At 40.6% G+C, this 25,311-nt stretch overlaps 1 protein-coding gene across 1 annotated transcript; it reads right to left on the bottom strand.

Annotated features, from left to right (window-relative positions):
- Positions 1 to 148: 148 nt before the first annotated feature.
- usp33 (ubiquitin specific peptidase 33) lies at positions 149 to 24,539 on the bottom strand. Its single transcript, XM_050033784.1, has 24 exons — positions 24,384 to 24,539; positions 21,199 to 21,297; positions 19,765 to 19,818; positions 19,585 to 19,647; positions 15,567 to 15,716; positions 15,145 to 15,253; positions 13,195 to 13,264; positions 11,604 to 11,717; positions 10,662 to 10,740; positions 9,027 to 9,471; positions 8,767 to 8,907; positions 8,511 to 8,626; positions 7,525 to 7,697; positions 7,345 to 7,415; positions 7,227 to 7,260; positions 7,064 to 7,109; positions 6,796 to 6,976; positions 6,510 to 6,636; positions 6,166 to 6,335; positions 4,190 to 4,271; positions 3,941 to 4,049; positions 2,384 to 2,486; positions 1,626 to 1,694; positions 149 to 1,374 (listed from the first exon to the last, which is right to left on the bottom strand). Exons 2-24 carry the CDS (start codon positions 21,280 to 21,282, stop codon positions 1,217 to 1,219), a joined length of 2,748 nt encoding a protein of 915 aa, XP_049889741.1. The 5' UTR covers positions 21,283 to 21,297; positions 24,384 to 24,539; the 3' UTR covers positions 149 to 1,216.
- Positions 24,540 to 25,311: the final 772 nt, after the last annotated feature.

Here is a 25,311-nt window from a genome sequence, read left to right as displayed (position 1 = left end):
GATTAATTGATGACTGTTTATTGACACTTTTCATAATAGAAAATAGACACTACAATTGACTTTTTCTTTTCTAATTTACCCCCTTGTTTCTCATCTAACAACCTCTCTACCTAGCAGAAATGGTGACAAAATCAAGATGACAACAGTGTTTAACATGTTTTCATCAAGTTTTAATAGTGTCAGCCAGCAAAATTCAGGATAGATCTTACCCAAGTGACATCCATATGCAAAAACTTGCAGTACAGCATTGTTTACCCCCTATCAGCCAGCATGTTAAGCAACACCATGCCCATACACAAAAATAATGCCTTTAATTAATTAATTAGATTGCTGCTGATGATGCTGATTACATACTGCAATATGCTTTCTGTAGCTGTACAATTTAGTGAAGATAGATCCAGATCATGACTTGCGTGCACATTTTATGAGCAGCTTTGCATTTACATGCAGTTACATGTGATGTTAAACTGGGATTGAGTGTTAAAGCATGCATTCATAACAGACTCCGCCTGCCACTTATTTTCTACAAAAAAAATCTATTAACATCATATTAAATCACTCCCTTCTGTGATAAGTTACCAAGTGCTGAATCTTGACCAACATACTATCAGTACTGGTACATTCAAATACAAACCAGACATTTGCGTGAGCATGCCAATTTGTACGTCTACAGAACAGTGCAAAACACAAAATTCATTCCTGAGACTACTCAGTAATTAGTCCCTTCATAACCTTATGATTTTCACCACTTTAAGTGTCACATTTTTGCTCTCCTTACCATTCACTGGACAATATTCTCTTAAGACAGGAAAAATGTGTGATATATCTACAGCAAGATGTATTGTGATTCATCAATATCAGCAACACAAGACACATGGACATACAATATGTGCTCATTTGGTCAAGAAAAAAAAAGAAATATGGCATTCAGTGGAATTTTTAGCTGCACATAATTTAAATGCTCGGTTCTGAAAACAACCTGACACATGAATACTACAGTGCTAATAGAAATTTAAGAGCTCTTTATACAGATTTGTACAACATGACAAACCTTTGTCAGACATGTTAATTCCCTCTTGTCAGCAGTCAAAGGCTGTCATGTGGCGGTAAAGATGAGGTCCTTTGCTCGAATGCTTTTGAAATAAAAGTCAAGTGCAAAATAAAAAGGCTTTTTAATTTCTTGAACGTTTTCCGTTGTTTTCTGCCGAGTGCCTGGTTAGACAGAGCGCGTCTCCATCTCGATCTTCTCCTCCGACTGTGATGATTCTGTTTCCTGGTGGCTGATGTTTGGCCGAACCGTCACGAGTGGACCGCCGCCGTAGATGGAGTGGAGGAAGTTCCATGTCTCTTCAGAGATCTGCCCCGAGTCAGCTCCTACGGGGTCAGAGCAAACACACTTAATGACACTATCTGCATAGTTAAAGGCTCAAGGGTTGTACTGGCAAAAAGGTTTTATTTATCCATCCTATTTATGTTTTTATAGTTTACTTATTTTATGCTTCTTAAAATACCCGAACAAGTATTAAAAACAACATCTTTCCACAGCATAAAAGTAGAGACATAATAACAAAACATGGCAATAATAATAATAATAATTATAATATTATTAATAATAATAATAGTACCTTGTTTGAGTGTTAAATGGCCGTTCTTGTTTACTGTTATCTTGGAATTATCAATAGGTCCCGGAGGATCTTAAAGAAGAAGAAAGACAGTTAACAGTCATAGTTATATACACAGCAGTAATATGCATGTCTATTTTTCAGAGATATTTCCTCAATCCTAATTGTTTCAAAGAGCAACAATGTTAAAGTGTCAAATGTTTCTGTCACACCATGAAAAGCAATCTCTGCTCCCCACTTGCTACAGCAGGAAAACAAATATTAGAGGAGCAGAAGTCAGAGGGAAAAAAGACATTTGCCGACGTGCCAGATGTAAGCTGTTATAAATAGATGTGACAATACAAAGCAAGGGAAGCAAAGAAAATGAGAACGAGTGCGAGAAAATGAAATATATTTTGACGCTTCATTTTGCTGTAGCGGGAGGGAAACTTGACTCGGGGGACTAAAGCAAACTCTTTGAAGATAAATCAAGAGAAGAAATGGGACTTCAGAGCTTCTTTTGAACATGAGCAGCTTTTGCAAACAAGAGAATTTGGATGTCCCATATAAAACAGTTCATTTGCCATGTTCTCCTAACCATGTAAATGTATACATCTGACATGGGACGTATGTTTTAAAAGAGAAATTTACATCAAACAAAATCGCAACAGTTTTTCAATCAGCAGCAATCAGGCACAAATGTCAAAATGGAAACAGTTAGCCTTTTAATCAGACATTTAAACAGGATTGGGGGTGGAAAGGCAAGACTTCTGTCCAATTACCATTGTCTTTTCCTTTGACAAAGCCCTCCCACTCACGAAACCACTGCATGCTGATGCAGTATATGACCACTGGAGACTCCTCCTCCTGGAACGCCTTGTTCAGCTACAGAGAGAGGGGGAGAGGAAATGGGGGAGGAGTGAGCAGTAGAGACATGAGGGAGGAGAAAGGATGCAAAGAGATGGGGAGGAGAAACAGGAGGGGTGGGGGGGCAAAAAGAAAAATTAAGTGAAGATGAAAGGATTCAAAGGAGAGGAGATGGAAAACCTAATCAATTCTCTCTGGTAGTTATTCCAATTAGAACAGAGTCTTAACACCACACTGCACCAATTTCATCTTTCTTGGAAATGACACAATCCAGCTTTCCGTTTCTCTCTCTCACACACACACACACACACACACACACACACACACACACACACACACACACACACACACCATCTATCTTTTTCTTTTCTTCTGAGCAGCCATTGTGTGAGTGAGCAGACTGAGCAGGCAATAACAGCTGCATCTGTCCCAATGCATTAATGATAAGGCTTTCATCGGGCTCACACCTCTCATCTCCTGCCGGGGTGAAGAGCACCAACACGTGCAGCCTATCAACTGGTTCAATAGACTGGAGAATAGGCCTATACACTCCCATGAGTACTGGGCTGCACAGAGGCTCACTGACATCAAATGCATTATCACTCATGTCATTTTTTCCTGTGTCTGGCTTAATAGGGTTAGCTCCATATATGTTCCATTTTCCTAGTTGCCCGTGGTCTTGCTGGTGAACATATGGTTGCCACCCAATCACCAGAATAAATGTTGCCACTGTATGTTTCCTCAAACAAATATGTAGCAGTAGCAAATATGTTGAAACTTTACATTTCAGTTTTATGTTTTTACAATGCTGTTGTTAACATGTAATTAGGTTTAGGCACAAAAACCACTTAGGGTTAGGAAACTATCATGTTTTGGCTTAATCGCTACAAACAAACACAGCTGGAAATGACCCATACTCTTGTAAAAAAAAAATACCTGCTTTTGTCGCTACGAGCATGGCTAGAAATGTCTTGACCCCTTGTTAAAAAATACCCCCTTGTCGCTACAAACACAGCAAGAAATGTCCAAGCTTGTTGTTTAAAGATACCTGCTTTTGTTGCTACAAACACAGCTAAAATGCCCCGAACTCTACTTAAAAAACACCTGCATTTGCTGCTTCAAACACAGCTGGAAATGTCCCAACCTCTCGTTAAAAAATACCTGCTTTTGTCATTACAAACACAGCTAGAAATATCCCAACCTCTTGTTAAAAGATATCCCCTTTTGCCTCTATAAATATGGCTGGAAATGTCCCAACCTCTCATTAAAAATACCACTTTTGCTGCTACAAACACGGCTGGAAATGAACAGCGTCTCCAACAGAGTGGTTTGCCTTTGTCTGCTTTTCATCAGTCGTCTCATTCTCCTGATGAGAAACTTAGCTCAATAAACGTTAACATATCTGTGGTTTGCAGAAACATTAAATGCCAACATTCTGTTCTGGTGACTGGGCTGATGGTTGACAGACTTACCCTGACAAACATGTCCAGCTCTGATTTGCGCCGTTTCTCCAGTTTTTCAATCTCAATCTGGCACGTGTGGCAAACATACAGGTGGTTGACAGCTGGTCCTCCTCCGTACCTGCAGGGAACAGTCCAAGTTAACTCACACAGATGAAATTAACTCTACAAAAGGAAATGGTACTGCTACTGTGAGTAAAATGAGTAATGGGAGAGCTGAAAATGTTTAATGCCTCCAGTTGGCCTGTCTACTGTATGTACCTGCTGTAAAGGTGATCCCACACGTTCTGTGGCAGCATCACAACCAGGTCATCGATGAACGTTGCTTTGTTGGGGGGCACACCTGATGAAACATATTAAAACATAATATACATTTGTTAAGGATCAGTGTTGGGAACAGTGTGACCACTATCTTCTTGAAAAGCCAAGAAGCTGGCAGAAATGTGCACAAATATGTTGAAGTCAGTTTCAAATTGTGTTACCCATTATTAACTTATATCCTTATATGTAATATCACAGCCCCTATCATTAATAAAGCAGTGGATTTTAACTTTGGGATCCTACTAAAGACTGTATATAAAGATGGACAGCATGACAGCTCCCCAAACGTAAAGCCAAAACATCTTAATCGCCCCCTGGTGGCTGGATGCAGTATAAGTCATAAACCCCGCCCAGTTAGTGGATGGGACATGAGCCAAACTAAAACATCAAAGTACACATCAAATTAATTTTTCCCAAAGATGGTTTCTGTCATTTTAGGTAGTTATCATGCCACTGTACGTTCAAGTGTTATGTCATGATTGACAGCTGTGTGTGGCAATCGGTGTGCTTGCGATCAATGGCACAGATCGCTACTGCGCCGACTCTGGCTACAAATTACGTCACTAGCTCAAGATGGCAGCAGCTGTATCTGGGATATTTTGGCATCATTGTACAGTAGGAGGAAATGAAGATGTGTCATCTAAATTCATATACTGTCTATGGTAAGGACCCCCAAAGAAGTCTCAAGATAAAACTGAGGCGTCACAAGAGGATAAAAAAGGGGGGGGAAAAAACCTGATTTTTTTTCACAAAACTGATTTTCTATCAATTTTTGCTTTTTCTTGTGTAACACTTTGAATAGTTCTGCCTCTTCAAGCCTCTAAAAATCTTTCCAGTGAAGCTGTCCAAGAGGAAACGATCACTATCATGTCCAAACTCAAGCCATAATGATGTGAATCACAGGTAGACTTTGCCTCATTTATGGGGTCACAAGGCAGAAAGACTGGGAATCACTACATGACCACACAAAGTATTTCTCCTTGAAAGATTAAAGGGAAGCAACCATTTTATGGCTGTTTATTTGAAGAACCTCTCCTGGGGAAACATGCTGCCAGAGCCCCTAATAAAGGCTTTGCATGCCTAAATATATATTTCTGATGACGCCCTTAGCAATGAACGGGAAAGTGAAAATAAAACAACTGGCCGCATTGCTGCAACACAATCATGGTTTCACTGCACTGATATTATCTCTACTTATGTACCTGACTAGCCAGTTATTATGTGCTGGTGGCTGCAGAGGAGGAGGAAACAACCTGTACGTGCCTATTTACAGAATGAAACACATTCTCTGCCGCAGCTTTATCATAAATTTACATTTTTTCCAACTTAATTTTAAATTCCATATTTTCCAGCACTGTTTGAATAGAGGGCAGAAAAGAAAGGAACTTGATTGGCACAAAACCCTTTTACAATTCTTTCTTCTTCTCTACTATAACGAGAGAGAGGGATCATCTGCACAAAGAGAAGTAAAACCCCCCTTTGAAGTCTGTTGTGTTGTGAAGGGAATACTCTGCAGTCTTTGTCAAAGTCAAAAATCCACAGCAAAGGATGAAAGCAAAAGCTGTGTTACGAGAGGGTAGAGCACCATTTTTCCACTAAACACTTGTGTACAGCACAAGAAAAGGGATTTCTGTTTGCGGATACTTTGACCTCTGAGCAGTTTCAATATGATGATGACATAGTAAACTTTCAACTCAAGTCAACTTTCAACTTTATTTGTCCCCGATGGGCAATTGGACTTTGCAGCAGAACATAGACACAAGACGATAAAATACAAAAAGCCCACACAGGGCACATCAAAAAGGAGGGTAGGGGGGGGATTGAAAGTTGCAGACTCAGGAAAAAACAACAGTGGTCCCCGGTTGACCTTCCCAATTTAATGCAAGAATAAGAATAAAATGCTTGGTCACACGCACCTCCATGCAAACACAGGAAGTCGTCATTGGAAATAGGTCCCGGCTCAGCAAAGGTCTTGAACTTGTTAAGCCACTGGCGAGAGATGTAGAACTGCAGAAGGCTGGGCTCCATCATGTTAAATAAACCCGACACCCTCCTACGTTCTTTCACTGCATCCTCATTGCTCTTTCTGTGACAGGAACAGACCCACAGATTAATCACTACTGCAACTGAGTGATCAAAAGTGAAATGTAAGTTATGAATATCAAAGCAGCACAGTGAATCTTAAAATGTTTCAAGGATAAAAAGATCCCTGTTTACAACTCTGTGTGTGTAACAATTAAAATCTTTTGTGTTGACTTACTTATAAAAGAGCACATAAGCCTCAGCATTCTGGACACAGGATTCAGAGACCTCGGTCACACTTTGGTCATCAAATTCATACCACAGATTGTTCACGTCATTCCTGCAATACGCTATGTAGTGGCCACCTGGGATCAGACAGGGGAATGCGTTAGAGCAGCATTCATAAACCTAACAAGCACATGTAAAATTTGTCTACAGGCTAATGAATGCAGGACACTACAGCGTGCCAACTGAAGGCGGATGCTCCAGTCTGAGCAGAAAGAGGAGCGACTGTGCCCACTCACTGCTGGCAGTGCCGTGGTGACAGATGACTGACAGCAGGTCATAGTTGGTGGTCTGGGCGGAGCTGTCTTTGGCCAGGAAAGGCTGCAGGTCCAGGCCCTCAAGCGGGAAGGAGACGTGGGTGCTTATCTTGGTGGAGAACATCAGTTCGTGCCTGAAGCGCTTCAAGTGGATACACAGGATCTGGAGCAGAGGAAATTTTATTTTAGAAATCCGGCGTGTAAAAAACATTAGGGCAAAAGACATGAAGTACTAAGGTTGTGTGTATACCTCTGGCAAACTTTGCATTTTACAAAACTTGACTCCGTTTCGTAATCTAAGAGGAAAAAAGACGAAGAAGGGCAATAATTACAGTTCCAGACAATTATTTCCTGTTGTGAAATGAATTAGTAGTACAGCTCAGTATTCAGCAGAGTCAGAATTAGGTACTCACTTCTTGCATTTTTCACAGCTGTACATGTTGTCTCCTAGAAAAAAAACAAGCACACAGTTATTGAGACATCAGTCTTAATGTGTGTGCTGGTAGAACAGATTTACGCCCACACGCTCACCCTTTAGTTCATCTCTGGCAAAGAAAGCTGCGAGACAATCTTGTAGCGTAACCACTGGACCCCAGAACCAACTAAAAATAGAAGCAAACAGAGATGTGAATTTGACACAGAAATAGAAAAGTACAGAGCCATTAATGCTCCATGTGATGAAAGTAAATAGTGTACATATTATAAACACACCTCTTGATGTATTCCATGACAAATGCAATCCAGCCCTGTGGTGCGTAAGCTTCCCCACAGGAGCCAGCTTTAACCAGGGAGGTCTGGTGGGTGGCAGAGTGGAGCTTGGCCAGGTCCTCCTTCCCTGGGATGGGCAACGAGATATCCTGGAAGTTCTCCAGGGTCACAGACACCTGACAGAAATAGAACATACAGACAGTATAGCTTTGTCTTTGGCCACATTTCAACTGTGATTATCTTTACATGGTTATGTCAGAAACTGTCACTTTGTAGCAGAGAATTATTCTCATGACAGCAGAAATATTAAAATGTGACATGACAGTGGATGTACAATTGCATCAACACTGTGTGGGAACCATGCGGCAACTTCCAGGGCTGGAAAATGAAGCCAACCTGGATGTGCCAAAAACTGCAGTTCCTTTAATGGCCACTTGAGGCTGGCTCCAAAACAGAGTCAATCCCCATAGACCCCTATGTTAAAATGCCCAACTTAATAGCAGAAATAAACATGTTCACAGCATGGTACAAAAAAAAAAAAATTCAACATTCATGACAACTGTACAGGGATGAATTTTTGTATATCTCGGCCATTTACATTTTATCAAGGCTTTAAGTTAGGCATACTTAAGGACGGGGCTGCTTAATTGACAGGTTGTCTGTCACTCATCCTCAGCTCCACCCTCTCATCCAAATACGATCACTTCTGGATTCAAAAAACCAAGATGGCCACAGAAATGCCGAACTCAAGGCTTCAAAATGGCAGTTTTACAAACCAATGGGTGATGTCACTGTAGCTACGTCCATTATTTTATACAGTCTGTGGTAGGAACACCAGAGCTGAGCACCAAAGTAGATTTTTCCATTACATTCTATTTTTAGGACCATGAAATGACTTATGACATAATGTCCTACTCTCTAGTGCTCTTCTGCCACTGTCCCTGTCACCCTCTCAACAATCCCATTATCTCAATAATGTCCACACTAACCCGATCACAGGTGAGGCACTGAACGGAGCTGACGATGGTCCCATCGAACACATCTGAGATGACACTGCGGTATTTCTTCTGACGCTTGCTCTTTGGTGGGGAGAATGTGGTCACTGCTGTAGGAAGGCAGAAAGAAAGAGAAATGTGAGAATAGTGCTACAGTATGTGAGCAAAGACAGACACATGATATGACTTTGCTGCTAAAAGTTTAGAGCTTTGAATCTGGATATGTCTGCCTCTGATTATGCAGAAGTACCTTTCTTGTGTGCAGGGTTCAGGCTGGGCCAGCCTGAAGAAGCTTTGGGCGGGCTGCTAGACATTTTGGGAATGTGTCCCTCCATCGGGATTGGACTCTGTGGTCTTGTGGTGTTGGACATTTGTATGTCTGGGAAGGAATCTGGTGGAGAGCAGGCGAAATGTTTGAGTTTCAATACTGTAAATTCGATGCTGAATATCAAAAAGTCAAGTAAATTGTGGATAAAATAAAACATCAAGTCACTTATTCTTCATAATTACCTGATGTTCTGCCTTGAACCTTGATGGCTCCCTGGCTGCTGATAATGGGTGTGGTTTCAGTGGTGGTGTCAACATCTTTGTCCATGTCCACTCCAGTGCTTCCACCCATAACACCATTAACTCCGGAGCGATAAAGGTCATTAATCATGTTCTTCTCCTTCTGCCACTCCCTGTTGGCCTGGATCTCATCTTGCTCAGGAATCAGCATCTCAGCCTCGTTGGTGTCTTCTATCATCACGTTCCCACCCTGCACTTCATTGTCGGCTCGCTCGCTGCTGCCGCAGGACTCGCATGACTGAAAGTCATTGTCTGACTGGCTGTGGTTGTCCTCCTCTGGGCCATCCTCCACGGTGATGCCGTTGGACTGGTCGTAGGGCTCGGGCAGTGTCTCTTTCAGCTCCTCGTGGAGCTGATCCATCAAGCAGCGCAGAAACTCCTGAGAGTCCTGGAGGCCGAGAGAGGATAATCACAAGAAATGTTATTTGAGGTAGCAAATTAGTTCAAGCTGAGAAAATTTTACAGTTTCTATGCAGTTATTTTGGTCACAGTAGTCTGTGAAAAAAATTGTTAATTTCCTCTCCCTGAAAAGAACACTGAAATATATCGCAGCACTAATTCTTCCTAAATATAATCAAGTTTGACAGACACAGCAAAGCTTTCCCAGAGCTAATTTTTTCCCCCAAATTACAAACAACAACCACTTCACCTCCTTGTTTATCCCAATTCTGCATCACAGAATCCGAAACCAAACGCTCATGAATGTGTAATCAAATTTAATGAACCACAGACATCCAATCTCCCTCTCAAGCCAAATGAACTCTCCTCTCCCAGGACCTGGAATGTTAACTTCATTCATAGCAATGGTAATTCCAAGGCTGTGCAGCCCAGCATGGCGTGACAAATGAATATTCCTCAGCTAAGTCCTCTGAACAAACACTGGCAAACCAAGAGGAAACAGGCCCTTTTATCATTTTACTGCTCAGGCTTATGAGTCCCTTATTTACAGACACTGGACAAAGACAAGACATCCAGTAAGAAGTCTTTATATGTATAACATATAAATCTTTTCTTTCAAGCACCGTCTGGAATCAAATCAAGCAATTTATCTTTTTAGATAGGTTTAATGTGTGCATTTGTGTGTGAATGAAAGTCAGAAGCTCTGAGTTAGTAATTGCAACGGAGAGGATTCAGTTTGTCTGGCTGAGTGATCTGAGCCGGAGCTAATTTAATTTCTGTAAAGGAACGAGCATGGAGGGATATGGAGTGGAAGAGAAAAGGGAGAGGCTGTATATAAGATCAACTTTACAGTCTGGGCGTCAGACCCATAATAATCCCAGCTCAGCACAAATTCATTCTTAAAGGATTCAATTCAATTCAAACCTTAATCCATGTTTTCTATTCGTATTTACTCATATTATTCATGTTATTCGCAAAGCACAGAGGTAAAAGCAAAAAAATCCACCCATTCAGGTCGCAACAGCTGATTACTTTTCAACATATAAAAGGAACAAAGTCACAGACATACTGCTGAATATGTCTCCAACCGTGAAGAGTGCCTTCATGTTTTATTTATAGAACGAATCTGTGCGCATACACTTAAGTTGCACATTTATTTCACCATCTGCAATGACCCACCTGCTGAGAATATCCTCTGAACATGGGGTTTATGGCTTTGATCCCCTGGAACAAGTTGGTTGGAACCACATAGGAGGGTCTGCAATATGACAAAAACACAGCCTGCTCAACAAGTATTCTTACACACAATGTCACAATGAAGTCTTTTGTGATGTAGAGTTTGAAATTAAAACTAGCTGATACAGAAATGTGACTCAAGTTTGGCTGTGGATGCTGAGTTTAAAGGGACAGTTCACCCCATAAATCAAAAATATGTATTTTTCCTCTTACCTGTAGTGCTACTTATCAGTCTAGATTGCTTTTGGTGTGAGTTACCAAGTGTAGGAGATATCAGCCGTAGAAATGTCTGCCTTCTCTTCAATATAATGGAACTAGATGGCACTCGGCTTGTGGTGCTCAAAGTGCCAAAAAATGCATTGGAAAAACCCAACAGCAACATCTCTTTCCAGAAATCATGACCCTGTTAGTCAAGATAATCCACAGACCATGTTGTGAGTAGTTTCATGTAGGAACTATTTTCTCTCCACTTCCTCCTACTGTACAAAAATAAAGCCAAAATATACAGGGTATGATTGCTGCCATCTTGTGCTGGTGATATCGTTTGGAGCCACAGTCTCCACAGTAGTGATCCCTGCAGTATTGCGTTCCCACCCATACACCAATCCCACCAATCACGAGCAGCACCATTGATTGCTTGCACACAAATTGGCCAACATAGCTGTCAATCATCGCAGACATCTCTACGGGCCAACACTTGGCAACTCACAGCAAAACAATTTAGACTGATAAAGAGCACAACAGGTTAGAGGAAAAATATGTATTTTTGATTTCGGGGTGAAGTTAAAATCTACAGCACTACAGTCTCTCTGGAGTCATATTCTAAACATTGGAAAACAATAAATGTGACCATTCAAATATGAAATCAATTAAAGAAACACCAACCTATTCTTGTGCCACAAGTCTGACACTAGCTTCTGGTAGCTTTTGCAGAGTGCAGGCTTCTTGTCTGTCCTCACCATGCCACCACATTCAAGAAAGAACTGTGTCAAGGGCGGGCTGCAGTGGAGAGAGAGACAAATATAACATGTGGGCACCAAACAAGCTTTTACTGAGTATCTGTCCACTAACAGGTTGGTTATAATTACCAAAACGCTTAGTAATGCTGTGGCTAATTCTGAAAAATCTTCCATTAATCCTCAATAAATCCAAGAGTAGCAGGTATAATTCAGAGTAGTACAGGATAATGTAATGTTATTATAATCTGTTATGTTTGCAAATACCTGAAGAGCTGTAAATCATTTCAGGTTTAGTATGTTTTTTGCAGTTACATTCGTAAAGGTCAATCAAAGCAGAAAATGACAAATGGGAATGGAAATCCAGGTCAGCATTTCTACATAATGCTGTCTCCTCTGCCTGTATTTTTGATTCATTAGGTTTCATTAAACCCATATTTCACTCGTAGAATAATATCACAAATTCCCAGAGGTAACTGGCCCAAGCAAGAGAACTCCACACGCAGCTGAAAGTTGAAGGACACTGGAAATAGCTGAAAAGAAAAACAGCTGAGGGGATTTCACTTGATGGATACAGAGTGGACAGGAATTTGTGAGAAAGAGACAACCTACAGAATGAATAAGGCATGGAGCGTTCCCTTCCCTTGGCAGGAGAAAAGTCCTTCGAACTGAATAATGACCCGACGGTAACTCAAAGAAGTAGCGCTCACACAAACAGACATCAAAGGAAAAGTTTCAGAAAAGGTCCCTCCTTTCCGCAGCTGCGTGACTCAGTTTCTCCTATTTTTGGAACGTGATTTAGATTGCAAATTTTGACCCACATCTTTCCCCCATTTTGACTCGTATCCAGACTAGGCATCTTTCGGTTTAATTTAAAAATTTACCAGCCCCCCTGGGTAGATAGTATTAGAGAAGAGGATGGGGTTTGCTGTGCTTTGCTCTTCCATGAAAAATAAAATAAAAAGTAAGGGGTACAAAGCAAGTAATAACACAGCCACAGGCTCTGCAGTGGAGCCCTAATTTAAGTGACCACACCAGCAATCCAATCATAAAGAATGAATCAGATGGATTGGTAATTCAATAAACAATAAAAAACACGCAGCAGACTGGGAAACAGTAAATAAGTACACTTTTATGTGTCTCATAAAAAGACATGGTGGGAAAAGGAAAGGGGAAAAGGAGGAGGAGAAGGAACAGAAGATGTCGGGAAAGAGTTGATGTTCTTTTGTAACAGAAGACCCTACAGGGAACTACAAAAGGCCATTTCTGCCGTCTCAAATGGTGCACTGCAGCAATTTTCACTCAGCCGTCACTCTCCCAAATGAGTGCAGCCACGGTCGTTTCTTTTCACAGTCAACAAGAACCAGGCAGTGAATAAAACAGCACAGACTACTGAAAAGTAGCGTGTCGAAAGTGCGAGGGGGGAAAGAAACGAGAAGTAACACCAAAGAGCACATGGGCGATGTCAGAGGGGTGACAGTTAGATGCGGGGACAGAAGGCAGGTTAACTGAGGTCTCACCAGTTGGACAGGGCCTGGAGGGCAGCGTTCATGTAGCAGGTGTTGCCTATGTTCTTTAGCCCCGTCAGGCCTGAGGGAGACAGAACACACAGGGGAAATTAAAACGAGCCAATCGGCAAATGCTTGTAAAATTTCATGGCAGCCAGAAAGTCTCTACGATGTTATGGACACGTATTCAGTTTCTAAGATTAATGTTGTACAGCAAGAGCAGAGAAGATGGCTACCTGGTGTATTTTAAATCAGCTACTGTGGCAGAGATAGCTGATTCATCTTATACAAGACAAAGTCGAGGCATGCCACTCCTACTGTTATTCTTCCTTTACTTATAATTTGAGGATCATCATGCTAGATGTGTTGAAACTACAGTTGCCATGTTTTGGGGGATATAAACAGAAAGTATGATGTTGCCATGGATTCAGTAGCTAAGCTGTTGGCTACAACTTGGACCCACTTATTTGCCTATATTTGTTTACACTTTGGCAAATTAGCACCATTAAAAGTATGCCGACTTAGCTGTAAGCAGTTCCTCGTGTTTGCAACTTAATCAAGACTGTACAAACTATTAGATTACTTTGACGCAAAAGAAAATGTAAAAACATAATGATTCTCAGGCAAGATCTAGAGTTATATGCAAACTGTTACATGGATAAGTTATAAGAGCCTTTTTGTATGATTTCAAAGCAGATTTATGGCGTTATTCGCAACAGATTCGCAGATAATATCCTTGGAAAGTATAAGCCACACTGAATCAAAAAATATGTGTATCATTTCTGTGTTATGACTCCGGGAAATTGGTTTAAAGTAGCTTAATTGCCTCATGGTTCGTAAATCTTGGATCTTATGTGGCGAGCGTACTCTGCAGAGGGCATTAGTCTTTACAAAGCTTACTTACTGCACCTCCTGATCATATGATCTGTATTTGAGACAAAAATAACCGAGGCAGTGACTGGTGCCAACGCCTGAGCTGCACCGCATGAGGTTTAACATAACATATGCCATTCGGTGGAGCCTGTGTATGTCTCACAGCACTGAGTGAAAACATTATTTGCATTGGTGGCTTCAGTGGGACTGAAGAACTCAGCACGAAAGTGTTAGTGCGAAGCTCAACCCATTGAATTACACAGAAGTGGCCTGTAGTCCTGCTCAGGGACCATTTGTGGCTTTCAGTTTTGCAGTGTGCCTGTCATCGTCGGTGCAGGTCGAACCTTATCAGCAGCTACATGAGACAAAACTGTTTCAGATCACAGTTGTGTGTGAGGCGTTGGCTAGTTTGCTTTGTCTTTCAAATGATGTTGGGTCTTTGTGGTGTGTGCAAGTACAGCTTTTAACAGAAGACTTGAGGCAAAGTGAGGTGTTCGTCAGCCCAAGTACTTTGAAGTCTGCTTGGTGCGTAAAGGTCTTTAAAACGCTCGTCTTGAAGCACCCATTAACTGTTCTTATTAATTCAAATCATATTCTGTGCTTTGAACTAAACCAACTGCTGATTACTGAGCTCCAGTGTTTGAGGTTTAACTTCAAATCATCCATGCAATAGTCTTTTTTTATGTTGTCATACTTCCACTAAGAGCTGATAAAATGTAATTAAATTTTAGTCACCTCACTGACTTCAGAAGTAAATGATTTTAATTATTAAAAATGATAATCCAGGCAGGGAAAGTGTCTACTGCAGCAGCATTACAACTGTAGATTAGAAAAAAGGTAAATTAGGTAAATCATTTGCAGCATTTAGACGTTTGTTTCCCCATGCATTTGTTGACCTTGTAGCTGATATCAGTGGGAACAGCTAGCATTGTGTTAACATTTTCATACTGATATACATTTTTGTTTGACAGCCTGTAGATACAAATGCAAGATGTTACTGGATTGTAAAAACATCTCTGTAGTAGAATCATGAGTCAAACTGTCATTCATTTTGTGTCAACACGAAACACTTCTTCTGTGTGAGCTGACCTCGGGCTCGCAGTTCATCCTCCTCTTCTGTCTCCATGTCCAGGTCTTCACAGCCTCCATTAGGGGGCACTCTCAGAGAGGTTGGGCTCCCAGGGGCCCTGCTGTTATCCTGGAGAAACAGCACAGCACACACAGATCATCATAAAACTCTTATCTGGTAAATGAATAACTGCATAAAATTTGACTGACAGTTCAACTGTCATTCAGGATAGACTGTTATCGCACAGCTCTGATAAGAATGAAGCAGAGCACATGGTTATGTAATGAAGCAATTATGCAGTAAACATTTGATGTAAACCTGTTTGGTCTGACACTTTGTGTTGCCTTGTATTAAACCTGCTTTATGACTCTGCAATCAAATAACCCATGTAAGCTAAAGGTAATAAAACATGATGACAAACAGAGGGGAACCTGGCTCTTACCTGTCCAGCATTCTGCAGGGACGGGAGGGGTTTACTGTTGGCGTGGGGAGAGTGAGGACCTAGTTTACGCTCCAGGAAAACCTCCTTGCCGCAGGCGTAGCACCACACTCGAAGCGTGGTTAGGTTCACTGTAAGGTTGTGTCTCGTCTCCTGCACACAAAGTTGTAGAGGATTTTGTGAATAGACATATCAGACTGTGTAAACAAAGTGAAACAAGAGCACAGTGTTACAGCTGATAATGCTCATTTGCACTTTCTTATCAGCGTGATGCTTCTTTATCTTTGACACGATCCACCAATCAATATCTCATTAGACTATCAACAGGTTGCTTTTGCTCTTACATAACAAATATAGGTGTGCCTGCTGGTGGCTAGGCCTGCCTTATTGTATTGTGTACAAACTAAACTGGAAGACAGGAAGATTCAAGCTCGGCTGCTGTAACAGTCCAGCAGAACAAAATGTTTCCCTCGAAGATAAAACAAATTTGCAGCCCAAATGAGATCATGATGTAAGATAGGGCTGGGCAATTATATTATATCGATACTGTGATACAAGACTAGATATCACCTTAGGTTTATGATATCATATCGTAAATGTTTTCCTGGTTTTAAAGGCTGCATTACAATTAAGTGATGTCATTTCCTGAACTTTACCTGCTTAGTTATTGTCTCCATATTCCTGGGGATAATTTTTAAAAAACCTAATTGTGTAAATATTTTGTGCAAGCACTGATGTACCACTGTACAATTCTGTCGCAATATCAGTATCAGGATATTTAGTATATATCGTGATATCTGATTTTTCACCCAGGTCTGATCTCAAACCCTACCTTTTTATTTACTATTAATAACAACCTGTTGCTATGGTCAAGTGCAGGTGGCCCAACAACCATTTTCTTATTCACTATGAAGATAAACTGCTTCACACTGGGGATTTTTTATTTGTTCTTTGAGTAGATATGAAACACCAGAGTGTATTAAAATGAGTCTGTTTATCAAAAAGAAATAAAAAAGCCAGGGAGGGACCCTGGTTAAGCCCAGAATGTCCTCAAATCCTAGAAACACCCTTGCTTACACCTGACTGGTGCAGGGTTGCTGCAACTGGATTCGCCTCTTTAATTCATTTTATCCAATATATATTATTAATGACTGTTTTTAACTGACTCCTGGGCTCCTGTCCTGTTTTGCAAAAGTGGCCTCTGGGCAAAGCAAGTTGAATATCCCTGGTCTTGTGTATAACACTGACTAAATGAAAATGTGTGTTATATAATGTCAGCTTTATTGACACTATTGATTTAGTAGTTAAAAAGAAAATATACAGAAAACCAACACTTGTACAAATCTAGATGGACTGAAACACTGCAACACACTCCAACCCCACCTCCTGCAATCAAATCATTTATAGTGCACATAAAAAAGTGGTACAATTATACACTGATTTGTATTTTTTTTTAACTAGTGCAATTATGTGGTCATTACTACTGCCATCTACAATCATGTAAACAAGGTATTAAGGCTGTAGTTGACTAATGTTATTAAGTAAATTACTCACAATTAATTGTTTTGTCTATTAAATTTGAGAAAATGGCATATCTTAAATTTTCAACTTGCTTGTTTTTTCAGATCAAAAATCCTAAACCCAACAGTATTCAATTAATTAACACATAAGACAAAGAAAAGCAGCAAATCCTCAGAACTGCAAAGCAGGAACTACAGCGGTTTGGGCTTTTCTGCTTGTAAAATTAATTAACAACACTGAATATACTCATTCGACACTAGCATTCACTCCCAAGTTCTATGAGATTTCTTGCAGGTAAACAAAATCCTCCCAAATACGATAACAAATCCTAAAATATGCAGCGGTGTTTAACATTTTATTTTCAACATCTTTAAGACACCAATTCTGAGCTGAATGTTTCAGGTTACAGCTTTAGGTGGGGACAGACAGAGCGGGGGTTGCAGCAAAGCAGGGCAGACTTTCACTGCTGTGGAAACATGGCCGAGTTCTGCTGACCCACTGCTGCTCTGACAAACACCAGCAGCCTGGCAGGTCGACAGGAGACTGAACGTGAGCAGCAGGCGACCAGCAGACCCTGCATTATTCATCGGGGCTGCATTAGCCTTCACACAGCGGGGCAGAGCAGAGCTGGCAGAGGGGGCACACCAGACTGAGCGCGGCCATGAAACTCCCTAGCTTAAATAATTTATGAAGGAAAGTATACCAGGTAGGGCATTAATAACAAGCTGGATTTGTCGGGCTTATAGGATGTTTTTTTTACCAACACACATAATGTTTTGTATTACAATGAAGCACTTCATAGCGTTCATAGTGTTAATTTGTTATATGCAAGTCTACTAAAATATTCTGCATCATAACAGCTGTCTTAAAATGAAAAAAATCCTTAGTGCTCCTTCCGCACACACAGATTAAAACTTGAGAAATGAAGATGATGTAAAACCTGTTTGATCATGTCAAAAGCTCATATGAACACTTGTCCAAAATAAACACTGCGAAATGTTTATGGTGTTGCAACTGCTTAGATTCAACATCTGCTCCAGCATGTGGTTTACTAAGGAAGGTTGTGTCTGCAAAATGTGTCCTCTCTTGCCCTCAGCATTCAAGACAATACTATCTGTAATCGATAAAGAATAAGAGACGCCAATGGCCGCTATTCTTCTCAAGGTTATTCTCTAAGTGGATTTGCAGCATTTGCGCAAGTGCATGTAAAACTGCTCGAGAACTGATCAACAAATCTGGTATTTTCAAGAGAGTACTTATTGTCCAAAAGCAACTGTAAGGCTGATTCAAAATCTTTATCAGCAATATGGAGAAGGATTTACAAAGTGTACCATTGCTTGAATTTGCCTCAGAAGCCCTCTTTGGTGCATAATGACGTTTGGAATATGATCTCCATGTAAATACTAATTATGTTTTCCATTTTGTGAAGCTTCCAACTTCTGAAATTAGCTGATGGGGCTGTAACTTTTTACTCAACACTTTGAAACACTTGTGTTTACTTGCAGTTTGACTGGCAGAGGCATCAGATCTGATCCAGCAGCAGTCTTTCTTATTGCCTAGTCAAGAGATTAAAATGTTTCCCTCCCCTCAGGGCCTCCAAAGCACTAATTAAGCATGGCCTTCATTCTTACAAGATTTAAAGATGGATTCTGCGGGGAAAAAAACAACCGCAGAAAGCGGCTGGCGAGCTGCACAGACAGATGTGCTGGATAAACAGATGGATATAAAATTCACAACCGCTAATAATCAGCTAATATTAAATCTCTTCACCAGCATGCTCTGCATCCAAAATCTGCCTCTCATCTGGGCGGGGAGCTCTACTTCTGAAGAGGTTTGCACTTGAACTGGCCCTCCTGGACAATGGTTTGAGCAGCTATGCAGTTACTAATAGGCAGGGCAAATTACATGTTTGCTCTCATATTTCTCCGTCTCTGCTTCTAACCCCACTTGGCCCTAGCGTGCTGGAGGAAAAGGCTTAGTCAACACTGGGAGTACCAGAGGCTGAGTAAAGCTTTAGAGCAGCCAGGAGGGGCAGATACTGTTACCATGGAACTGACAGTGCTACTGAATCTCCCTCACTTCCCAGAGGAATGGCAATTAATAATGGATGATCCACTGCTGAAGTTGCACTGAATGTGGAGGTGTAGGCGACAGAGCTGGCTTGATGGTTTTAAACAATGCGTGCACTTCAAATGCTAAGAGATGCACGTGCTGGCTCTAACATCACAGAGAGATAAATGTTAAAAATAAAGCAGTGCTGGAGGCAGTTCTAATCCAAGTCATGGCTCCTGGGACTCTGAAGTGGTATTCCTGTCCTGTCTTGCCATCTGTGCCTCCTCTGCCTCTCTACTGACACTCCTCTTTAGCTTACTTTTTTTAAACTTCACAGTCCAGACTTCAAGATGTCCTCCCTTTCAGTCACAACCCTCCCTCGCTCTTTTCTATGCATTAATTAATATATCACAGTTGAAAGGCATCAGCAAGGTTTGAGATCTCTCACCTGCGAGTGCACAGTGCTGTGGTCAGTGTGCGATTCTCCGCAGCCTACATATGCACAGCCATTCTGGGGAGAAAAACAAGCAGAGGATGTAGAGATCAAGAACAGAAATTATATGTTTCAGGTAAGAAACAAAGTGTTAGGATGTTGCTTTATTTTATTTTCCGGTGAGCACTGTCTTACCTCCAAACATGCCCACAAGTTTGGTCCTCCAACTTTACAGTCTTGGCACTGACCCTAGAAAAATATAAGGACACTCAGGTTAGAGTCACGTGCTTTAAAATGAAACTTGTCGAGACAACGGTAAAGTTCAAATAAGGCTTTGACCTCAGACTTGGTGACGTGATTTAAAACAAGTTATTCAGGGTTTCTGCAGGGTTCACCGAGTTAAATTCAAGACAATTAATTAAATTAAATTATTTTAAAATACCACATATAATGAAATTAAATACCTGTTTCAAGGTCGTACTGGCCAAAAAATCAAAGTACAATGAAAGTAATTAATCAAATTACTTTGACTTGGACCCTGATAAGTGGCCTAAAATGGATGGATGTAATAACAACTGAAAACGAGACACGTGACACATCTGATGGTGCTGACCGAAACTCCACTTAACAGGAAGTGAATAGCCTCACCCACAATATCCACTGTCGGGACAATCACACTTTTAGTTTATAGGTGTATAATGTCTCCCAACAGCCAGCAATCAGATACAAAAACATTTATAACTGTCAGGGACATTACTACTTTTGAAAGACTTCTGAAAATTCAATTTAAGACTTTTTAAAACCTTTTTTTGAGGAAACTGAATTCAGTGCTTTAGGCTTTTTGAGACCTGATATTGAATTATTTTTAAAAGAGTGGTAAGTTATGCGTAAGGCAGCGGACAGTGCCACAAGAGAGGGTCACTCATAGGAATGGAAATCGAGAACCAGGTCAAGTTGAGAACCGGTTCCACACTGTCCACTTCCTTGGAATCATGAACCTCTGAGCTTATCATTTCCTTTTATCAGTGCCAGAATGTTTTTCTGACAGTAGTACATTGCAAAACAATGATGTCAATCTCATGTATCCACACTGCTGGAAACTTTCAGCAAGAAGGAGTCATGGCAAAGAAGAAGAAACAGTCCGAAGTGTGGCTTCATTTCTCAAAGAAAGATGACAGTGCTGCTTGTGAGGGTGGAAAAATGAACAATATGTTGAAACATCTTTCTGCTCAACTTGGGCTTAAATTTCAGGATATTTTGTGTTTTTGACACTCTAGGCATGAGTGTCACTTCTTCCCAAACGAGCAGCACATCCTCTACTGAGGGTAAATATCCTATCGTATAATAACAATGCCACACAGGCAGCATCAGCAGATTTCTTCTTTGACAAAGAAAACCTGAATGAAAACGAATGCTGTACTAACATTCTCTCACTTCATCCATTTTAGATAATGAATTTAACTGTTGTGTTATCACAAAAAAACCCATGTAGGCCTACTTTTTTTATCCCACACAGAAAATTGATCAGGAATCAATAAACGGATCGATAAAGAATCACGGTGATAAGCAGAATCGTTAATGCCATTGGTATCAGTAAAATGTTATCAATTCCCGTCCCTAGTCACTCACATGGGATTTCTGAATGAGTTCCTCCTTAGTGATTTCCCCCACGCAGTCCAGGTGGGGACAGTCACAGCTGGACGCCGGCGGCATCACTCACCCACAGGTCTGAAAGACACAGAGAAAGAGAGAACGCAACATTCATTACACAACTTGCATTTAAAGTCAGGTGATTTATAAAGCAGTGTAGGACCTCTTGTTCTAAAAGAATGTTCATCGGTCCCACATCTGATACTTGATAGAGTAATAGGAGATATATCCAAAGAACAGCACGAAGGACAAGTAAAACAATCAGGCGACTGTAACCTGAGTCCCCGCCAAACAACATAAGTTTTTTCTATGCCTGCATGACCGACAAATTCCTCTTATTATCAGCCACTGACACGCCAAGCAGCTCATCACGCCACAGCTGTCAACAACTCGTGTTGAACAAGCGGTGTCTGAATGTCATTGCCGTAAATGATTTTAGTGCTGACAAGACAGAAAAAATAAGAGACACAGACCGGATGTATCAGATGTATAAACAAGTCAGAACAAATCGCCTGCATACACAAACACATGTCTACCTTCTCCTTCAAGTCCAGTGACTTTACTTCACTTCCCATGACAGCAACACACAAAAGGATGGAAGTAGCCTGTGTGTGTTTATATACCCAGTAGTGTTCTGATTGAGAAGTCAAAGTCACAAAACCATTAGCTCTGGCTGGTAGCCCATGTTAAAGTTTTATATACAGAAAAAAAGCTAAGCAGAATTGTTTCTTTTGTTCCACAAAAGCCTGTCTCTGGGGCAGTAACCTATACAAGTACAATACTGCATCCTTTCTGGCAAGTACATTTGTGTAAACCTACCATGTATACCTTTAGAAATTCACCTATGCACAGGCACTGGACAAGAGCTTTATTACCCCTCCCTTCATTGTTCTGCCTTACCTGGCTGGAGCAGTTAAAATTCTGATAACACATTAAATATTTTACTATGCTGATCAGCTCTGTAGCATACTGACTACGTGTGTCACCCCAATAATCCTTTTGGATTACAACAAAACTCTTCCAAGCCTTGCTTCAGATTACCTTGGGTGCTGAAGTACGTGTAGTGCGGTACTTCAGGAGTCTTAATGGACTTCCTCTATCTTTCAATGTGTATAAAAAGAGGAAGATCAACAGCTACTCGACAAGCAATACAAGCCCTGTACAGTGGGATGACAGGAAACCACCGGAGGTTTCTTATATCAGGCTTCTTGAGAAGGCTGCAGTCCCATCTCCTGTTCAAACAGAATCAGGGCTCATGCACTGCCTCAGATAGCCCTTAGGGGAGCAGGGGATTCGCTTAGAGAGTGACAGGGGACATGGGTTACTTAGAGTCTGTCTATGAAGGGTTCTGTATTTGAAGAACTGTAGCATCATAAAGCGAACAACCATCTGACTGTGTGCAGAAATAATTTCTTATAAGTGGCAAATTATACAAGCTATGGTTTTACAACGCATCCTCTCAGGGGAGTGGGTACATCTGTCAGCAAAGCACCTTTGAAAATGAATCTGAATAGGTGGATAAAAATATAAGGAAAGAAAACAGGAAACAGGAAAGTGAAAGCAATTGTTGCAATTCTTTATGGTGATAAAGCATTTATAAACCCGCAGGTTTTCTCCACAAGTCACAACTTCTGTTAATATTTCACACTTTATCTATACTGTCTTACATGTGTAATAAGACAGGCTTTTGGGGAGTGTTCATGTGTCAATGGCACTATAACAACAGAGCCCAACCCACAGCTCTCCATTTGGCTGCACATGATTCAGCACATTTAACCAACATGGTAAAAACCACTTACCCTGAGTGTCACAGCATACACTAACCTACTTCAGACCTCAGATGCACAGCTTTGGCTTGCCAACAAACATATAAGACAGCCAATGAGAGCAAATGTATGACAAAAAGCACACAAAACACCACCTGCTGTGTTGTATCATGGTTAATAAGTGATTATTTGTGTTGATTCAGCACACCACAAATGCTGTTTTTGTTTTTTATTTTTGCAGACACAAGACACTGATACTACACTGTCATGCGAAGAAGTGGATGCAAGTAGCTCATCCTTGGTTAGGTTTATGTTTAGTATTTACTTAAGTCAATTTGCCTGCTTCTTCCCTCTTTTTCTTTTCATACATAAAGTTAATACAAACAAGGATCATCTACCGTTATTTTTGTATTAGAGGCACACATGATTACTATGGACATTGTAAGCATCCGTACATAAAGTCAAATAAACAAACTCACTGTGCCTCCAACTGACATCAATCACTACAACAGCTAACATACACACCAGGAAAATCGTATTAGCCGGTGGTTTCACAGTCATGCCTCTGGCTATTATGCAAGGCTGGTGGAGGAGAAAATATATTTCCTTAACTCACGTACTACCACAAACCATCCTCAGCCTTTCACTGCCTTCACAATATAATTATACTCCAGGTTTAATCCTGCACAAAGAGGTGGTACAGTCGGGGTGGGGCGTTGACCCAAACCAGGCAGTGCACATGAATCCGATGATGCCAGATTCCTTGTTATCCCATAGTGTAATAATAGTATATTAACACTGCAAGGCACTGAATTATTAAACCTAACGTTAAGTGCCGTAATAGCATGATGTAGCATGTCGAGCATTCACAAAAGGGTAGCATTAGCCATCACGTTGATAACGTATAGTCACCTGGCAGTTAACTTAATGTTAGCTAGGTAACGTTTTGGAGTGCGGCATTTTAAACTAACTTATTTTGTCCATGTTTTTAAGTAACACTCGGTCTATTCTGTGGTGGATAAAGGAGTTAGAGGTGTGTGTGGCTTCGGCCTTGTCCACTGCTCAAATTGAGCTGTCAAAACCAGGCGAGGCGTTGACAGCGTCACAGGCTGACTAGCACTCTTTCGCTGTTAGCATTAGCCCGTTGGCTAATAATTGGTCATTAAATTGACATTTTACTTTGCAAGCTAGTCATGACACTTGTAATAACGTTAAAGGCAAGTGTAGGGTACATTTAGCCATATAAGAGGATGTTAAAAACGGTTTGCTATTGATAACCATCTCGCTAGTAATATGCTATAGCTAATGTTAGCCAGCTAACGCTCCTGTATTACATGACCACCGGAGTCAGCAGAGAGCTAGCTAGCATCCAGAAATAATTACAGTATCAATGCTTACCTGGACGATATAAAGAGGTTTCTCGCGTAGATCCAACTGTACTTGATGCCTAAGACACGGATTCAGCGCGTATTTAAATACATATTTCAAAGGGCAATCCTTCACGTTAGCGATAACCGTTGCTGTCGCTCAGCGTGGTTGCTAACGTTACAGCTGTCTCCGCCCCTTTTCCGGTTAAAAAAAGTGGTGTAACCCCTCCCCATCCTACTGTAAACACTACATTTGATTTTTACATGCATGTTTTTCATATTTTAACAGCAGCATATTTACATAGTATCACAACAACACCAATATTAGCAACCATTTATCAGCTTAAAAACATTGTCCCCTATAGCAATAAAATACCTGCTACTGTGTTATGTTACAAGTCATGAGCTATTTTTATACAGTCTATGGTCATGAGTAGCAGGTGTGTATGAAATAGCATTGTGACTGATATTAAATAGCCTAATAGTTTCTGTGTAATGGTTTTATACCAAAAGAAGGATTAGTGGGCTGAAAAAGTAGTGATGAAAATAGTAAAGGCAATAGTAAACCCATCCCAAGCGCCACCTAGCGTGTCAGGTGTATACTGTCATAATAACAGTGATGAAATACCCTCTATGAACTCAACAAAATAATCCTTTTAACATCAGAATGTGTTTTGTGTGGTAGACAATATGATTTTAGGACAAACATGTTTAATATTTTTCCTTTCTTCTATGTTTCAGTGAAATGTATGAATATATAAAAACATGTTTTACTTATTTGTAAATTGACAGAAGGAAAACAAAGGAAGGTAAGACATGGGGAGAATGACATCAGCCTTGAAAATGATAAATATTTTTGTAATAAATAATAATTTTGGAATTAATGGAATCCCCAAAACACAAAACAAAAAAACAAATTCAAAAAATGATGAATTAAATAAATAAAACACATGGTAAGT

Source organism: Epinephelus moara, chromosome 21 (genome assembly GCF_006386435.1).
Source record: "Epinephelus moara isolate mb chromosome 21, YSFRI_EMoa_1.0, whole genome shotgun sequence".
NCBI classification, from domain to species: domain Eukaryota; kingdom Metazoa; phylum Chordata; class Actinopteri; order Perciformes; family Serranidae; genus Epinephelus; species Epinephelus moara.
Note: the sequence above shows the minus strand (reverse complement) of the source record. Positions and strands in the feature narration are given on the sequence as shown.